This window comes from Pogona vitticeps, chromosome 4, assembly GCF_051106095.1.
Source record: "Pogona vitticeps strain Pit_001003342236 chromosome 4, PviZW2.1, whole genome shotgun sequence".
Classification (NCBI taxonomy): Eukaryota; Metazoa; Chordata; class Lepidosauria; order Squamata; family Agamidae; genus Pogona; species Pogona vitticeps.
The window spans coordinates 69,736,892-69,755,802 of NC_135786.1; the positions used below are offsets into that span (position 1 = coordinate 69,736,892).

An 18,911-nucleotide genomic window follows, 5' to 3' on the forward strand; every position below is an offset into this window, starting at 1 on the left:
AGTTTTGTGGCTGAATGAGAATTTGAAGTCTGGGCTTCCATGGCATACAGTATGCTGTATTGCATTTATAAGAAATACTCCCACCTGTTATCAGGTCATGGTGGCCCATTGATCGCCCACACTTCCCATCCAATATGTGTTGCGGAGAAGGGTGAAGCTGCTGCATAGCTAAGCATTCACTCAATATGTCTTGTTCAGCATCAGAGCACGAGTTTAGCTATAAGAAGGGGATAAAACAAAGAGATTTTCATTTCAAAGTGCAGAACTAAAGTGCACTTAATTGGATGCATATGCCATTTTTGCTTACAGGCTACATATAGCAAGGAGAAACAAAACACCATTGTTTCCAGCACTGGAGTAATTGAAGATCTATTAGGTGCTTAGTGCTTCTAATTAGAGATCATTTAGGTTTCCATGAGTGCACAGATTATGTGTGCTAATCTGAAACCGCTGGCAGTTAGATTCTCAGAAACATAATGTACCCTTGTGCTCTTCAAAATTTTACGGAGTAATTTAGCTGCACTTCCCTAAGTATCTTGGGTTCCTTTTCTTGAAAGAATTGCATCATTTCTGTAATGACTGGAATGAGATTTTATAAAGAAGAAGAAGTGTCTGCATTTATCAGATTAGAGCTGGCAAGATGGTGGGCTTTAAGTAATGCAGAAGAGGTACTGCTAATTTGTCAGCTGTTTTACATGCAAATTAATGCACTGGCAAAAGTGTCCAAAGCATGCTCTTTGCAAACCACAAAGTTGATAATATTAAAAGCACCAGGAGAGAAGAATTAAGGAAAAAAAATACCATTTCTAATTCTTTTTCAAACATTCTGATGTTGCCAAACTTTTGTCATAACACAGGGCTCAAATTACACAGAAACAACCAACCAATGCTGTGACTGTTAAGAAATGGTTATTGTTTTGAAGTTTACGGTTGTGCATTCTGCCTTCTCCTGGGCTTGTTTAGTTTAGTTATTCTAAACTAAAAGATCTAGGCAAATTGGTTTAACATTCTGTCCTACAGGCATTCTTTCCCCACCCAAGCGACTGAGGATTCTGGATCACAATCAGCAGCTGCAGCCAATAACATTTTAAACTACAACTACTAAATAACTGCTTTGTTTTGCTCTATTAACAGACTTCTAGAGTTCCTTGATATAACATTGCTGGAACAAAGGTTAGAATTAAATACATCGGGTAAAGCTGTAGCTCAACAGTGGTATGCAGAGCTTACATGCAAAAAATCTAGCCTCTTGCACAGGATTGGAACAGACAACCCTGCCGGTCACACTAGATAATAATAAACTAGATGTAAGAGAGCTTAGTATGATTGCCTTTCTGTAAGGTCCTAGTTTAAAAAAAAGATCCATGTGACACAGATGGTAAGGGCCATGATATGTCTTTATTATACATTTTTTAAAATTAGAGTTTTATTAATCTGCAACCATCCCACTGCAGCTAAACAAATACTGCTGATGCCACTTTACAGGCTTTACATTACATGAATAAGACCTTGTCCCTGGATCATTCTAGCTACGTTTAGCTGTGGAAAATTCCGGCCCAGTACTGCCATCTATGTTCCTGTGACATCGAGGTTATACTACTGAGATACTTAATACAGTACACAGTACTGTACTGCCATTAAGAACCATCCAGAAATGATATCAACATTTTTGTTGATAGACTCTGTAATTATCCATTCTGGTACCCAGAGTTTTTAAAAAGATGTGCTAATCTAATCAATGTCTGAAGATATATTTTCTTTACTACAGTGGGGTCTTGACGTGAGAACTTAATCCGTATTGGAAGGCAGTTCTCAAGTCAAAAAGTTCTCAGGTCAAATCTGCATTTCCCATAGGAATGCATTGAGAACCATTTGATCCGTATCTGCACTTTTCCGTCCATAGAAACTAATGGGAAGCTGCTATTCTGCCTTTGACCACTAGAGGGGGATATTTTGTTTATTTTTTTCTTAGGTCAAGAAAGGTTCAGGGAAGGCAGGGAAAATACAGTCCAGGCAGTACAGGACCAGGCAGTCCGAAGACTGTCTCCCAGTCCACTCTCTAAACGCTGGGAGGATTGAGGAAGCAGACAGGCACCCTTTTCACTGGCCAACAGTTAACTGAAAGTTCACTTTTTGCACTTTCCCTGCCTCCCACGTGGGTTTTTTTCAGTTTGTAACTCAAATCTAAGTATGTAAGTCAAGTCAGTATTTTCCTATGAGAGTGGTTCTTAAGTCAAAATGTTCTTAACTCGGGCCGTTCTTAAGTCAAGACCCCACTGTATAGGGGTCTCACTAGACTATACTGCAGCTCTAAGGCCTTACAATACTTTCCTCATATGGGCAGCAGAAGCAAAATGCAAAGCCACACATTTGATGGATGAATAGATGAACAATAAGAAATGATTTGTTTATTAGATATATTGCACATAATAAAAGGGCAAAATGTCTCTGAAACTATTGGAGACTCAAAAATAAAGAAATCTACTCAATACTGATTTCTCAGTAGATTTCAGAGCCCTTTTAACAACAACAACAACAGATAAATATATGCAGCATTCCCCCCCCCCCCCCCACATCTATATTATATCCAACAAGGAAAGTTCTCTGGGTGTTTAAGGGCTCGAATCAGATCCATGAAGAAAAGTAAGACAGAAACATAATATCTAAGATAACAAGAGCATAAAAAAAGAGAAAAATTAGGCTATGTTGATCCATAGGAATAAAATAAAATCCAAAATCCGGCAATACCTTTATTAGGGTCAATTGCAAACGTTTTATATAGGCAAACTTATAAGTTGTCTGGATCTCTCCAATTTTAACCACACAACCTGATGAAGAGTGAGAGAACTCAAAGACTTGGATATCTTGTACGTTTATATATGGTACTAATAAAGGTACTGACCATCAACCTGTGAACGCGAGCATGGTTCAATTACTACCAGTCTTCAGATGGTGATCTTGCTCAGGTTTTTTTCATATGTTTAATTAGACCAGGCTCAGTATTTAATCAGAAACCAGCTGATCAGTGGAGATTGCTTAGATCAGGTGATCAATTTTATTGCATCTAAAATAATGTTGAAATGATGTGACTTAAGATACAGGAACATTAAAAGGTTTTTAAAAAAGAAATGCAATTTCTCTGCAGTGAAAATCCTTGAAAGACAAATGATTTATCATCCAAATAGACACTTTAGGTAAGCATTCACTTACAACTCAGACTGCTGGTCTTACCTTCTTATGCACCTGTTGTTCTTTGGCAGAATGTGCCTTCACATGTTTCCGGAGGGAACTTGGATCAGTGTAGCGTTTGGCGCACCCAGGAATTTGACAGGCATATGGTTTCTGTAAACATGTGGAGAAAATAATTGATTTAATAGTGTGTCATCAAATTGATTCCAACTTATGGCTACTCTTTCCAGAGCTTTTCAGTGAAAGAATAAACAGACGTGGTTTGCTATTTCCTTTTTCTGGGGGCGCTCCAGGACTCCATGGCTACACAGGCTGGTTCTTCTCCCAGGAAACACAGTGGGGAACTAGAACACCCAACCTCTAACTCCCCAGCCAGATACTTAAACCACTAAGCTATCTGGTCAACTAATCATATGAAGAAGGAATGGTTTTTAAAAGGTAATTTGAAAAAGACATTGACTTTGGAAACACTTCCCTTAATGTTTGAACTGTTACACTCAGAACATAAAATGTTGGTGTTGTGCGAACATATTGTTAAACTTGCTTGCTCAGTTTAAAAATGGTGGTTATAACTGCATATAAGAGGCTAAGCAATGAGCAGATACAGTAAACCCAGAGCTGTTCCAGCAATCACTTTTATTTTGAGATAAGTCAAAATTCTGAAAACACTTCAAGTCATTTAATGTTTGTTGAATAACATGAGCTGGATGCACCTATAACGCAAAAATGTACATTCCATCTTTATAATGCCATCAAACTGCTTCTGACGGACAGCAACCCTAATATGGCTTTTGGGGTATGTGAGATATTCAAAGAATAGTTTACCAATGACGTTGCCCACTGTGTTTCCATGGTTCAGCAGGGATTTGAACTCAGTTCTCCTGAGTCTGCGTCTGACTCTCCACTAGTTAAAGCGGTATAGAGCCATCTACGTTGGCTCTTAACAGAATGTTTTATTAATAGCTAAATATTTTACCAGAAATTATAAGTTTTATTTAAAAATAATAATAAAAAGTCTTTGGCATGGTTGTGGGATTTTGAGACCTGTAGTCCATAAAATAAACTCTCAATGTATTTTTCTCTACTGTTCTTCTCACTCATTGTAAGAAGCACATCTTCTCTCTATAACACACAGAAGCTATACAGGAATGGAGACATTTGTTTAATACTACACTTTGTTGTGTCCCTATGAACAATGGAACCATTGGGTCATACAGATAGCATTTCCACAAAGTCTCTAACCATTCCAACAGCACATCAGTAACACTGTTCAGTTCAAGATACACTAAGATATGAATCAGCACCAGGACTTTAACCAACCTGACAATTAGATTAGTCTAATTTGTTTGTTGTTGTTGTTGTTGAAGTTTTTTAAAGTTCACTTTACTCTGTACAAATGGGTATCTTGTCCATTTTTTTATTTATTTACTCAGTCAACAGTATAGACATTATGATGTATCCTGATCATTACTATTCCATGTTCAAAATCTTGTTGCATAAACTTACACCTGCAGAAGACTGATGACATCACCAGCAGGGGGAAATTTCCTCATTCTGTGAGACAGCTTTTCTGACTTCCATGCGGTCACTTTTATTGCATGCAAGCTGCAAAAGCTATGATACAGAAGAAGTCCAATTATTGAAAAATCTTTCCCTGTCAGTAATATCTACTACTAATAGAGTTCTTCAGTAGGCAAATACATCCTCCTTCCATCCCAAACCTCTCACTGCTTTCATGTGATGAAACTGATTATATGCAAATCTGAGAAGTCCCAGAACTGACTAAGTCTTTAATTATCAAAAATCTTTCCCTGCTGCTGACATCAGCATGCCTGCAGGTGTACTTGTGCAACAGGATTTTGGCCTATGCAATTGTCATTCTACCAAGCAGGCAACTATACTAATACGCTATATCTTCCAGTATAGTTTTGTGTTTTTTTACCAATCTCTTCATTAGACCTCATGGTTATAGAACAGTTCTGCTCTTTTTGACAAAATTAAACAATCCTGACTGAAATCATAACAGTAAATCTTTTGAGCAATGGAAAAGCACTCTTCTTATCTGTTCTTTAAAAGGTCAATTTCTATCCTGTTTCTAGGACAGCCCTAGACCTAACCCTAACCTAATAATCTGCTATTCGATCAAACCAGCACATTCTAACAGGTCTTTGTAATTATTTACAGATTCTCCTTTCAGAGAAGATAAATGACAGATTGACCTACATTTGGAATCTCAAATCACTTCCACATGCATCCAATAAGAACCAAGCAGTCCATATAAATCCTTTTTCTTTGTAGACGCCTCCAGAGGAATAAGTAGTCCTGCTCCTTTACCAGCAGGAAAATTCCAAAGAAATAATAAGATCATTCACCAGCTCAAGGCTCCAAAGTCTAACCTGATATGTACCCAGAAACTTACATATGAAAGTCAATTTATTGAAAGCGCCTGGAACACACAGAGAATTGAAATTTGAGGAAGGATGATGGAAACCATTAAACAATTCCTTAGTGGAATTAACTGGGCAGAGTATTTTCCCAGCTATGGTAGCACATTATTAAGGATGAGGACTATACATCAGAAAATGTCCATCCATAGAAGTCTAAACCTTTTCAATTTCACTTTCACACAGGATTCAGTTACACAGCAGGCATATAAAGGGAATCAGGGTTTGTTTCATACACTGAGAATCTTCTGTTACATGCATTTGGAGGACTTACCACCAGCATGCAAGACAAACTCTAATTCCTTGCACCTATACTCAAGGAGCAAAAGCAAAACAAAAGGACTGAATTTTTAGGGAGAAATGAAGAGGACCAATTGTATGAACAAATAAAAGCTCAGTTATGTGGACTGTGAAAACAGCAAAGAAAATGTTAAAATTTGTTTAGAAAGGTAAACTAGAACACAGATTAAATGTTAGTCAAAATTATTACTGTACCTTTTCTCTGAATAGGAATATTTCAGACAGCAAAGAGAGAGAGAGAGAGGGAGAGAGAGAGAGAGAAAGCAAGTAAGTTAGTTAAAGGAGCTTGCTGAAATAACACATAAAATAACACAGAGATAGATGGACCCGGTTCTGAGTATACCACGAAGTCTACAAAATGATTTGTGTGAGGCAAGTTAATCTGCTCCCTCCCAGTCATTCCAGTTATATTAACGTCAAGAAGTTAAACTTCAAAAAGGTGCATCCTATATGGTATATTAAGTTTCAAAAGAGCCACATTTTAGAAGTAATTATAAATTCAAATCTCTAAAACTGACTTTCAAATAAATAAAACATTGTTATTGTAAGTATGCTTGGGTTTGGAAAATGTGACTGACTGACTGACTTGTTTGTTTTTGGAAGGCATAATGTACATTACACATTCCTTAATGCTGCACTGTCTGAAATGTGCAGCTAGTTTTAAAGTAAATATCAATTAACCGCCAAGTTTCTGCCCCATAAACACCCAGCCAAACACTAAACCGCATATTCACCTCTTCCAAAAAGACAAAGGAAGGACTCTTGCTATTAACTTTTATGAGGTTTAGACCAGAAGTTTAGGTGACCTAAAGAGTCTTCTTTGCTTTCATGGGTGGGTTGAGTGTAGCAGAGGCTAGCATGACCAGGCCAATTTAGTTGAGATTATTAACCATTCTCAACTAACTAACCATTAGGTGAAATTTTAGTCACCTAAAAAAATCTAGAGTATATTGGACAGAGTATTTCATTGCTAGCACTTCATCTGTTTACACTATCCCTAGTTATCTCAGTTTCCCAGTACTCAAGTGAGTAACAAGTATGACACACTTGAGGTTAATGAAGTTACACCAGAACATTGAGAATTCCCAAGTATAAAAGAGACACATAGTAGAGTAATGCATTCCATTACTCTGATAACCCTTAAGTACTAAAGAAAACTAAGTATTGGTGTAACATGACAATATAAATTCTGAGTACTTGGGCCATTCTGTTTTATTTTGGATTGGGAGCATGGTATCCTATAATAGTTTCTAGATATCACCCAATAAATATTTACTTAACATAACACATTCAGATTTACTTCTGCATGCTTGTTGGCTAATAAGCCAGCAACATATTCCTGACAGTCAGGAGGACCAAGAATGTCACTTGGTTGGCTGACATCCGTACACTAATGAAGGGGAAATGAGTGAGCGGGTATGCAATAGAGAGAGAAGGACATGCAGGCATTCAAAAACATTAAGTTTCTAACCATGTGTAACCAACTGTATGGTACTTCTCAATCATCATGAGCTTGCACTTCTGGTAATTATGGCCAAATCATGTAAGATTTTTATAGCATGTTCACATCTCTGAAATGTGACACATTATAATAATAATACCCAAGCTATCATCATACAGGAAAAAGATTTTAAGAGGTACACACAAGGTCCAAAAGATCCAATGAGATTAAGTCACATTAACTGAACAGAAAAACAGCGCTAAAGCAAACTTCAGTAGTCTACTGGGATCATCCATTTACTTAGGGAGCTGCTGTTATAGCACTGTAGCCTAGTAGTAGCAACACTGCAACTGCTGAGTCACCACTGACTTTTCTACCAACATAATTGCACCAGATGTGCATACACGTGAAGGCTACCAAGAGCCTTGGAATAGTCTGTAGTTAATTAATTAGCCACTTGTAAAGTAACCCTCCAAACGGCCTTGCTTAGAGCCAAATGACTTTCACCAGTTACAGCTAGTGTGAGTGTGCTGGTCCTATAGATTTCTGCAGTGGTATCCCCCAGTTTGGATTACTGAAAGTGTGTAACACATGGGGCTACTCCTGAAAATGGTTGGAAAGCTTCATTTCATGCAGAATACTAAACCCAGATATCAGAATTTAAGCTTGTTCATCTGACTGCTCTTTACTCCTAAAAAATTATCATTCCTTCAGAGCTTATTTTTTTATGATAGCCCAGTGCAAAGTATTATAGGTAAAGAAAAAGAAAAAAGAGGCAAAAACGTTTTGGTACATTAAATACTAACTTTTATCATTTTTAATGTGAGCCTGCATAGACAAGTCCACTTCATCATGAAATTGACTTGTCCATGAACGGGCACATTAAATATTAGAAGAGTTAGTCTTTAGGATGTTACCATGTTTTTGTCCCTCTTTTTTTTCCTTTTTAAAAAATTGTTTGTTTCTACATATAATGCTTGCACAGACTAACACGGCTACCTCCTTCTACAGTACAAAGTGCTGATGCTTGTTAGTTCCCAACCACCGACCTTTTCTTCTATAAACATGCCTGCACTTTAAAGATCTATCATAGCCCTCCTCAGGGTACCTTCTCTAAAGGAAGTGCGACAAGGCTTTTCTGACCATAACCCTTCCCAAGGTGACATGCTTGGTACTAACTGTGGGCTCATCCATACACAAGATTTGTACCACTGTATGTATCCAGTTGTGCTGTGTTCTTCATTCCTTTTGGATGACACAAGGCTTGCATAGGTACTAACAGTGGTAAACAAGGAAAAGACCCTTGGCTTTCCAAAACTTTTAAAACCACATCCTGTAGGATTTTTGAGGGGAGACTGCTTTCTACTAGAGAAAGAGTGGAGACAGCAACAGCTTCTTGGGCCTGAAGATTTCAGTGTTAGTGTTATTCCACTGAAAATACCCTAGCATGCAATATGTTTTTAAAAGGATTTCTTCACTGCTTTTGAAAGAGTTATTTGGAAAGACAGTTGATTTCTGAAGTGGATTAGAAGTGGAGTGAGCCACCACTGCCAAGAGCTCAGACTGGAAACTCTCACCTCCTGTACCAAGAGAGGAAAATCTAGTCCAGAAGATCAGAGGTTCCGAAAGCATGGAAAGACCCAGATAGGCTAACTATGACAGCATAAATGCAATGGCATAAGTTGTAGCAGTGAATTGCCATTAGTTAACAAGTTGCCACTTGTATCCTTCAATGTGCAACTGGCATACAGTGAAGGAAACAAGTTGCAACTTGCTAACTGCGATTTGCCTTTGCTGTTTATACCACTGCACTTGTGTGTTCGGTACTGCCAAGTTGGAACCAATTTAAAATGATGTGCACTAGCATAATTAATGAACAGAATTCTGGGTGCAAAGTTTTCTCATGTACCTCTTTATGGCCCTAGAACTGGCTAACGTCCAAGCAGGCTGGGACTGACTACAGACTGAAATTTTAGTACTGTATTAGGACCCATTTCTTATGGTGATCTGATTTCTTAAAGAGAAGAAAAATGAAATTTAGGAGTAGATGTGGACAGAAGAACTGGTAAGATCAACACTCATTCAGTGTCAAACACCATCAGCCAACTAAATTGAGGGAGGAACAATTGCTTCATCTGAATGAGTTCACTCTTACAGTTTTGGTGCAAAGATTTATTTTATTTTATTTATTTTATTTGTATTTTATTTATATACCACCCATCTGGCAGCCAGGGCCACTCTGAGCAGTTTACAACAAGTAGACAAAAGACAATAAAATAAAACGACATTGCTAAATATATATATATATATACACACACACACACACACACAGAGTATACACATACATACACACACACACACACACACACACACACACACATACATACATACATACATACATACATACATACACACATACATACACACATACATACACACACAGACACACAAACATCGCTGATGCACTGTGTTTTTATTTGTAACAAGTAAAAAGAAATGAAAAACTTCCATTCCCCTCTAAATTGGAGCAACCAGGAAGCATTCCATTTATCAAGATCATTAAGGGGCTTAAGACAAGAGGAGAAATCTTTTTTGTTTGTTTGTTTTTATTTTCTTTCCCTTCAAAGGGAAAGAAGATTGGTCTAGATCAGTGGTCTCCAAACTTTTCAGTGGGAGGGCCACATCATATATGCTCCACATTTTTTAGGGCTGAAGGAAGACATGTGCACATACCTGCCTGCCTGCTGGGCTGGATAAAAAGACAAGGCGGGCCAGATGTGGCCCACAGGGCGTAGTTTGGGGACCCCTGGTCTAGATTCTGCTAAATAGGGTCACTTGATGTGCAGTGTGGTTGATCCTTGCATGGGGATCATAATGATGGATCACGCCACAAGGCAACCCTATTTAGCACCATCTAGACTGAGCCAGATCAGAATAGTTGGGTCATATAGTTGCACCTATATTTATAAGGAAACAAATGTGTTAATAAATAAACTGAGGTGCATGCAGAATCTCTGGACATGTTATTAATATTTGCCACATTTTATTTCTAAAAATTTACAATTGTTCTCAGGAATAAGTTGGAGCTCATTCTCATCTTTCTCCTTCCCCACTAGGGTTTACTAACATGCCACAGAGTAAAAGAAGCCTGTATTCTTCTTATGGAATGCCCCACTATAAAAGCTGCACTGCATGGAGTATCAGACAGAAAGACGTCATGCTTACAGTATCCAGGTGTGTTCGTTGATGCTTAGCTCGATCGCTAGAGTTGCTGAAAGCTTTCTGGCAACCAGGATGCTGACAAAGATAAGGCTTCTCGCCCGTGTGACTTCGAAGGTGAATCTTAAGGTTTTCAAGTCGAGAAAATGCTTTGTTGCACCCTTCAAACTGCAATAGAGCCATAAAAAGAGTTGTAAAATTTTATTAAATAAACCATATCCTGCTATAATGAATACAGTGCTTGAAAAAAAAATCCAAACTGGACATGCAACAAATCAAGCAGAATTCAGAACATCTGCTGAAGTTTATGGTTAAAATACATTTTGCTCTAATGCTTTAATCCATCACTATGCATGGCATAAAGGTCAGTAATACTGCATTCTGTACAGTGTTAAGGCTTCAGGATACGGTTTAAGTAAAGAAGATTAGATATTAAGAAAGAACAAATGTTCAGCTTAGGTGGGGAGTTCTCTTTAACATAATGAACAACATGACCTGTTGATGCACAAGTTACTGTGCCAATCAGACTACTGGCTGCCAAGCACAGAGAAATTACTTGGATATTTTGAACTATGAAACACAGTAGAGCAGAAGAGATTACAAGATGGGGGACAGAAAGAAACATGGCCCCACTACATATCCTAATGAAATACCAAGATCAAGAGCACATAAACGCATATGTTACACTTTAATTCATTGTACAAACTCATGTTTCATGTCCAGTATGTTTATTGACATATCTTCAATCGTGTATACAAGAAGGTGAAATAGTCTTTTAATGGGGCTGCAATAATCATTTACCAATTTCAAAACTAGAGATTCTTCATGTTTCACCAATGGGGTAGCAAAACTGTGCCACTATGTTCCACCACTCTGTCAGCCACCCTACGGAGTGTTGTTCAGCACAAGAGGAGAGAGAAAAATCACAGAACCAGAAAATATACTGTAGAAACATTGTAAAAACAACCTGCAACACACCTGGAATGTCCCCCAGTGCTCTCCAGTCATGAACTGTGCTGGCAGAAATGTTCACATGCTATCCATGCACAGAGGAAGCTAGTGAACTAAAGGAGCATACTCCCAGCACAGCCACTTGTATCCTCCGTACATTACCACAGCATCCAGTTGCATCAGCCAATTGCAAAGCTGGCCATGACTAAAATAATAACCTAATATACAAGTGTATGGGACTGTGATAAAGTTTGCAACTATTCTTTCTCAAGCATTCCACCTGTATATTACATACTGTACTGGACATGGCATTTTTTCCATATAGAGATGGACACTATGTATTCATATCTCAGGGACACAAATATGGCCTGTGGCACAAGACCAGCCAACCCTTCCCCATGCAGCCAACCACTTCAGTGTGGAGGTGGGATGGGGAGTCTCCTTGCTCAGCCGATGTGTGGTCAGCTGTGGCAGGGAAGAGCTGGCTGGGCTCCTGCCAGGACTGGCATGCCACTGCCGCCACCAAAGCACCCCAGTGCCACGTGGAGCCCGGTGAGTAGCTCGGCCAGTTCTAGGGGAGGAACCTGTGGCCCCTGTGGGTAGTATTGATATCCCTGAGATATGAATATGAAATGCTCGTGTCTAATACAGAGCATGTATCCTAATGCAGAGCTACAGCCCTCCCCAAAATATAGGAGATTTTATTCCAATCTAATACTGTACTGTATTCTGTCATCAATTCTTCTGAAAATATATAGAGGAAGAGTTACTGTTGCACAAAATATGCAAAACTGACTTTGCAATTTCAAAAATTAAGTTTTGCATTTAAAATGTACCATTGCACTGTGCTACAAACTATTCCTTACCAACAGTACAGGCCACAAATGTAGTAGATCTGGTGAGATAAGATTCTTAAAATGAGAGGACAGGACTGACTTAGCATAAATGCTAAATATATCTCAAAGAGCAGCAAAGCAAACACATCAATTTTTTTTTTGTGAAATACTCTAGTCAAGCAAATGATGCATGTTCACAGAAGTCCCCAAGTGAAATCTGAGCTCAACATGAGGAACTCACTGGATACCCTCAGGCAAAGCAGTGCCTCTTATACTCAATCCTACCTATTTAGAGGTTTTCAAAGTGGCTTTTTAAAAAAACCTACAGTTTCATGAATCCCTAGCCATCTTAGCCATCTGTCATACTAGCTAAAGGATTCTGGCAGATGCAGTTATAAAAAGTAATTTTATCAAACTCAGTAGAATTTATTGTTGAGCATTTGTGCTTGGATTCCTAATGGAAGGTAGCTGTAAGTATTCAAAAGCCAAAAGTGTTAGCAGTGACTTCAGGTTGCCATATATCTTCTGGACTTTATACAGAAAGTGATGCAATTTGGTGCTGAGTCACAGCATGTCATACAGTCTGTTGTACGAATATGGATGGGAGGGACGCTGGGGAGGCTATATAAGAATCTCCCAACTCAATGGCTAAAAATCGGCAGTAAGTCACTCTAATTAGAGTAGGCCTATTGAATCAGCAGGGATTTGCCGAGTCAACTCCTCCACAAGTTATACTGATTCAACAGACTCACTCGAGTCTGGTTGTGACTTACTACTCAATTTCTGCTAATGAGAGGGAAATTTCCTTACCTATGTATAGAGTTGGTATACGTAGATCACAAAGACTTGACTTGCTTCAAAACTGACCCACTATTGATGACAATTCTGGCTTATCATCTATGAGTAGTGTTCTTGTGCTGCCTCACAGTTCCTTCTTATCACAGGAGCAGCAAAATAAAGCAGGGTTCAGTCCAGCAGCAGACTCTCAAGGGCATTTCCCTCCCCCTCCCTTTAAAAATGGTTTTGCTTCCTTTTAACTTAAAAAGCCCATTTGCACCCTCTAGTAGTCCTCAAAATATTTTTTAATAAATTAAAATTTGAGGTGCTATTTGGGGATGGCAAGTTGCTGAAAGCTTCATGAAATATTGCAGTTTGCCTCTCACAACCTGCAAAGGGCATAAGGGGGCTTTTTGAGCTGAAATAATTGGGGGAGGGGTTGGGACTGCCATAGACTTGCATTAGACATTTTTTTTTCAAAAGGTAAAGTTTACTGTAAGAAAATTGTAATTAAACAGATTACAGTATTATGAGATGCTTCCTGGAAGAAGAGGGAGAAAAAGACAGAGATGTTTCTGAAATGAATATACTATGGATTTTAGCTGGGGAGGGGAGGAGGGAGGAAAAAGAGTCTTTAACAAAGTGAAAGAAGATGTGTCAAGAGGTATCACACCCTCCCTCATTGCTCTGTCTGGAAGCTGAACAGGACAAAGACCAAAATCACATTGCACAGCTATGGCTGCAGAATTGCAGAGCTAGAAGGAACCCTAAGTGTCATCAGATCCAACCATCTGTGATAGGTGGCCATTCTACCTCTGTTTAAAAGAAAACATCAGTGAAAAGCAGTGTACCATTTTCCAAATCCAATCCATGGTTAAACTGCTCCTACTGTCAGAAAGTTCTTCCTGAAGCTTTGTTGATTTCTTTTTTATATACAGGTATATCATTTTTTCATTGTTAATTCCTTTGTGTACCTAGATGATAAAGAGACAGGATGGGGATACTTACATCAATAGTAAAATAAGATTTCCTGTCTCATAATGTACAGCATACCATCAGACAATAAGCCAACACCGCAAACAAGATTGCCTTTCTCACTTCATCATGCTCTCAATGTGGCCATCCTGATGCTTTAGCGTTTGAAAGATAATTTGTTTAAGGGATAATTCATGCCTCAGCGAAGAAATGCGAAGAACCAATGAGTTCAAGCCAATTGTTCATGAGGTGCATTCATTTCTGTCAGAATAATTTTATAAACATAAATCCAATATTCAGCAAGCTTATTTCATATGTAATGATACTCAAATTAGGGAATAGTTACAAAGTCCCAATAATAACGATTTAGAGGACAAATCTCATATGTTTCTGCTCATTCAGTCTGTGTGGCAGACTAGGTTTTAGGGATAAACATACAGTGAAATGTTACCTCGTGGCTCAGTGGTTAAACCGCTGTACTGCAGCCAAAACTGTGCTCACGACCTGGGGTTCAATCCCAGGTAGCTGGCTGAAGGTTGATTCAGCCTTCTGTCCTTCCGAGGTCGGTAAAATGAGTACCCAGCTTGCTGGGTGGAGGGGCAATGTGTAGCCTGCATAATTAACTTGTAAACTGCCCAGAGAGTGCTTGAAGCACTATGGGGCGGTATATAAGCAGCACATTTTGCTTTGAAATGTTACCTGCATCAACTGCCAACTTTATACCAAAAAAAAAAAATTGCTTTAAAAACTGACCTGTGACTCAGAAATTTTATTTGGCTAAAGAGTTCCCCCTGGGAATATTTTGAGACTTTCTTGATGCCAATGAAGCTTTCAGTAATACCAGATAAAAAGTAAATAAATATATGGTAAAGAACAAGGTCCAGAGACTGGAGCACATATTTTAGAAAACAGGTTAAAAAACAACAACAGACAATCTGAGGTACAAATATTGTTAATTTGCTTTCAAAACAAAATATCTGCAGCTGCCTGTCCAGCAGCCTTGGCAAACTTGGTGTTTTTTGAACTCAATTAGAAATATGGAAATCTGAAAAAGCAAAGCTCCAGTCTAGAGCCCTACAAACTTTATTATGCTACTCTTCCCATTCTCCTTTCTAAATAATATCACAATTCTAGCTCCTTTAATTCTCTTTCTCCTTACAACTACCTCCCCCTATTCATACGTTCAGTGACAGTACTAGTGTTTCAATTACATTTTTTCCTGCAATCTTTAGGATGTTTCTTATATTTGAAGATGCTGTTAGCCATAATTAAAACCCAGCATTAAGACTCATTACCTAGTGGAACTGTCCTTCTTTGTGACTACCAGACAAGCTTCTGTTGGCAGTTTGTAGGCACTGTGTATCCTACCACAGAGAAGTCAACTGGATTCCTTTGGAGAAATAAATTTGGATATTCTCAAGAGTCTCTCTGTTCTCCAGATAACATTTGCACTTGGCAGGATCATAGCTGGCTTCAGTAAGGTTACTGAGTTGGACAAATCTGTTCCCTCAAAATCCCCCCAGAAATAGAATGGCTTGTGCTCTGCTATATATTCCAGAAAAAATATTGGGTGGAAACAGAATAATATACATATGAAATATATGCAGGTCACATTGTTTCTGAGTATCAGAGAGATTAAGGTCAAATTACCAGATGATCCACTCAACATGTCTTCAGAAAAGGTGCTCCCTAGTCAAGGAGAGGAAGACGTGTCCGAGAACATGATTTTCCCCACCTATTTATCGTGCATGTAGCATGCTTTGTTTCAGCCTTGTAAATTGACTGATCCATCACTGGAAAGTAAACAGAGATATAACTTGCAAGTCTGATGGCTGAGAGATGCATTCCTGAGGAAATACCACTATAGGACTGAAAAATAGATTAACTATAGGGAATACATATTCCTCTTAATATCTAGATTGACTGTGCAGAGTAACATGACACCTAAACAGATTTTAACAGTTCAATGTGTGTGTGTGTGTGTGTGTGTGTGTGTGTGTGTGTGTGTGTGTGTAAAGCATTATATATATGTTATATACAACATGTATATAAAAGGTTATGACTCCTTATACAAAACTGTGTGTGCCACATCTGCCTCGAGACCTGCCAGTTGGCAACCCAGGGGCTTGATGATCCACTGTGTTGTTTCCAGCACTAAGATTTGATGACAGCCATTCTGCTGCCGTTTCCTTTAGTGTAACTAATTATGCAGTGTATGGGCATCATTTTCCCTAGCTGCTGAAAAACATTGCTAGTTCTGGCACAACTCCACTGAAAACAATACAGAAACATACCAGAGGATCAGAGAAAAGCCATGAAATACAGATGTTGAAGAGAAGCCCCCTGACATAAGAGGATCTAAACCCGAATCACTAAATGTTCTGCACTGCCTGTTCTGCATTTGACACATGCTGCAAAAACAATTCTGGGCAATCATTTAAAATAGAAATAAAGAAAAGATTTTCAAGACTACAGTTACTATGCTACAGTTATTATGCTAAGTCTCCAGACAAAAATGCTAAGAGTGATCCTTTTTAATCAGACATTCATAACAATGCAATTACCATGCATCAGGGAGATTATAGTAATGTGAGTTTAATACAGAGAAAGATATTGTTTTCTGAAATTTTAACAGCAGCAACAAGAGCTGCACAGAATGGTTTATATACAGATGTTCTGAAGGTGCCTCATGGCCTATTCCCTCATTGTTGTTGCTGTCATTATGTGTTGTCAAGCTGGAAGTGACTTATAGCAATCCTAATAGGGCTTGCAAGGTAAGATATTTAAGGAGTGATTTTAGAAGTTCCACACACTCCAATAAACATCCATGGCTGAGTGGTGATTCAAACACAGGCGTTCTGAGTCCTAGTTCATCACTCTATCCACTACATCAGACTATGTATAATTCTCTCCCCAACAACCTTATATCTTATTCACAGACAGATTGCCAATCAATTTTCCTACATGAATAGTTGCTGTTTTGTATCACTTGTTTTGCTTAACTTGGGCTTTTTTTTACCATTTTCAGAAAAATGATGTCATTACCCTGCTTTAGAAGATCAATGTCATCATGCAGTTGCCAGATGGTAGTTCAGAGTAAAGGCAATACTAACCAAACAATGGCATCAAGACCAGACAGATTTGCCTACTTGATTATGCTACTGAGATTACACTTTGTCATCACAGAGAGATGGAAACATTTACTGCATTTTATTATCCTTCAATCTGTATGTATGAATCATAGGCATCCTTCAGTCTCGAGAAACTATGTTAACATGCTCTGTATGGAGGACTTTGACGCTGTATGCGAAGCTGGAGTTTCCTCTCCAGAGCATGAAGCCTGGGTGAAATAATATGGAGGATAGGCTGTTACCCAAGCAGCAAATCCCCCCTCTCCACATCGCTGAAATAGTCCAATGGAAAGGCAAGAGCCAATACAACTGGTTCCAGCGATGTCGCAGGAGTTGCCAGAACGACACAAACTGTCTCCGGGACTCCAGTTCGAGGTTAACTCCTGAAGCCTTTTCTATCAGTGGATATAGCCACAAGGCAGTGGAGGTTTGAAATCGGAGTTTTCTTTCTCCTAGATGGGCTGCCTTCCCAGGCTGACGAGTCCCACCTACCCCACCTTCTGCATATTTTCAAGTTTCCCCTGAAAAATCACAAAGGTGGAGCTGTTCAAAGCTTTGGTGAAAATGGTCCCATTATTTTCAGCTCAGTTAGGATGATAATTGTCATATGTATTTGTGCAGAAACTATGACAGTGGTGAAATCTGTATATTTTTATTTCATATTATTTACCATGGAAATTATTGGTCATATTTAATAGAATATGCAGTATATATACAATAATTTAATACAGTTTCTAACAATAGTATAAGAACTAATGATATAATATTTAAATTATCTGATATTAATCTGTCACTTCATCTAATTCTCTTTTATCCCCCTCAAGACTGATACCTGGCTTAACAGTGACTCTTTTTTGTGTGTGTTTGTTCAATATAGTTCTAAATTGATTACATTTTTCTTCATATCATAGCTTGAGTAAACACATTTCCTTTCTATGACATCATATATGCTTATTTTGGAACCACCAAACTTCATAAAACACCTTTAACCCTGTGCAATCCATATACATGCAAGACCCATTAGTAAAAACTCATTATAATATACTGATATATTCATGTTACACTGCTAAATAAATCTCTCAAACTCTATGAAATAAGTGTGTTATCCACAGATTATAAATCTATATGTTAATTTTCCATAGATGAAAAAATCAATTATATGTCATTGTCAATGGGTAAACATGGAAATATACATATCTGACAAGACCTCTGAAATGACAAGGTTTCACAACTCTGTGGGCAAATCAGATTCATCTGTTATCAGTTTTGTTACCCCTTTCTGTCAAAACTCTGAACATATGATACTTTTAATATGGAAAGCTTCCTTTCACAAAATGTTTAATTTTTTTCTCCTACTTGCAATAATAAAGGGTCTTAAAACTTACAAGTCTCATTGCCATGTACTTCCTGGAAAGAGCTATTACTGGAAATAAAAGAACACCCAAAGGATTCTAAGCACATCAAATTATGTGCATGTCACAAGCATTTATATATGATAAATTATCATTGCTCCTTTTTTTTCCTTTCATACCACATCATAAATGTATAGTTCAGGAATGAGAACATATGCCAATACTGTATATTATCAAATGTTGACTGCTTTCCTCAGGATACTTCATCGCAGTCATGTCTAGAATAACTGTCAGTT

The 18,911-nt window shown here is 38.2% G+C and overlaps 1 protein-coding gene across 4 annotated transcripts in view; it reads right to left on the minus strand.

Moving 5' to 3' along the window:
* The window catches only part of GLIS1 (GLIS family zinc finger 1), a 240,837-nt gene that overhangs the window by 49,696 nt on the left and 172,230 nt on the right, over positions 1–18,911 (minus strand). For all 4 annotated transcript variants that reach the window (XM_072997638.2, XM_072997639.2, XM_072997640.2 and 1 more), the window contains 3 exons: positions 10,600–10,761; positions 3,232–3,342; positions 85–217 (listed from right to left, as the gene is read on the minus strand). In XM_072997638.2, the coding sequence (XP_072853739.2) occupies positions 85–217; positions 3,232–3,342; positions 10,600–10,761 (406 nt within the window). The remainder of the gene's footprint in view (positions 1–84; positions 218–3,231; positions 3,343–10,599; positions 10,762–18,911) is intronic.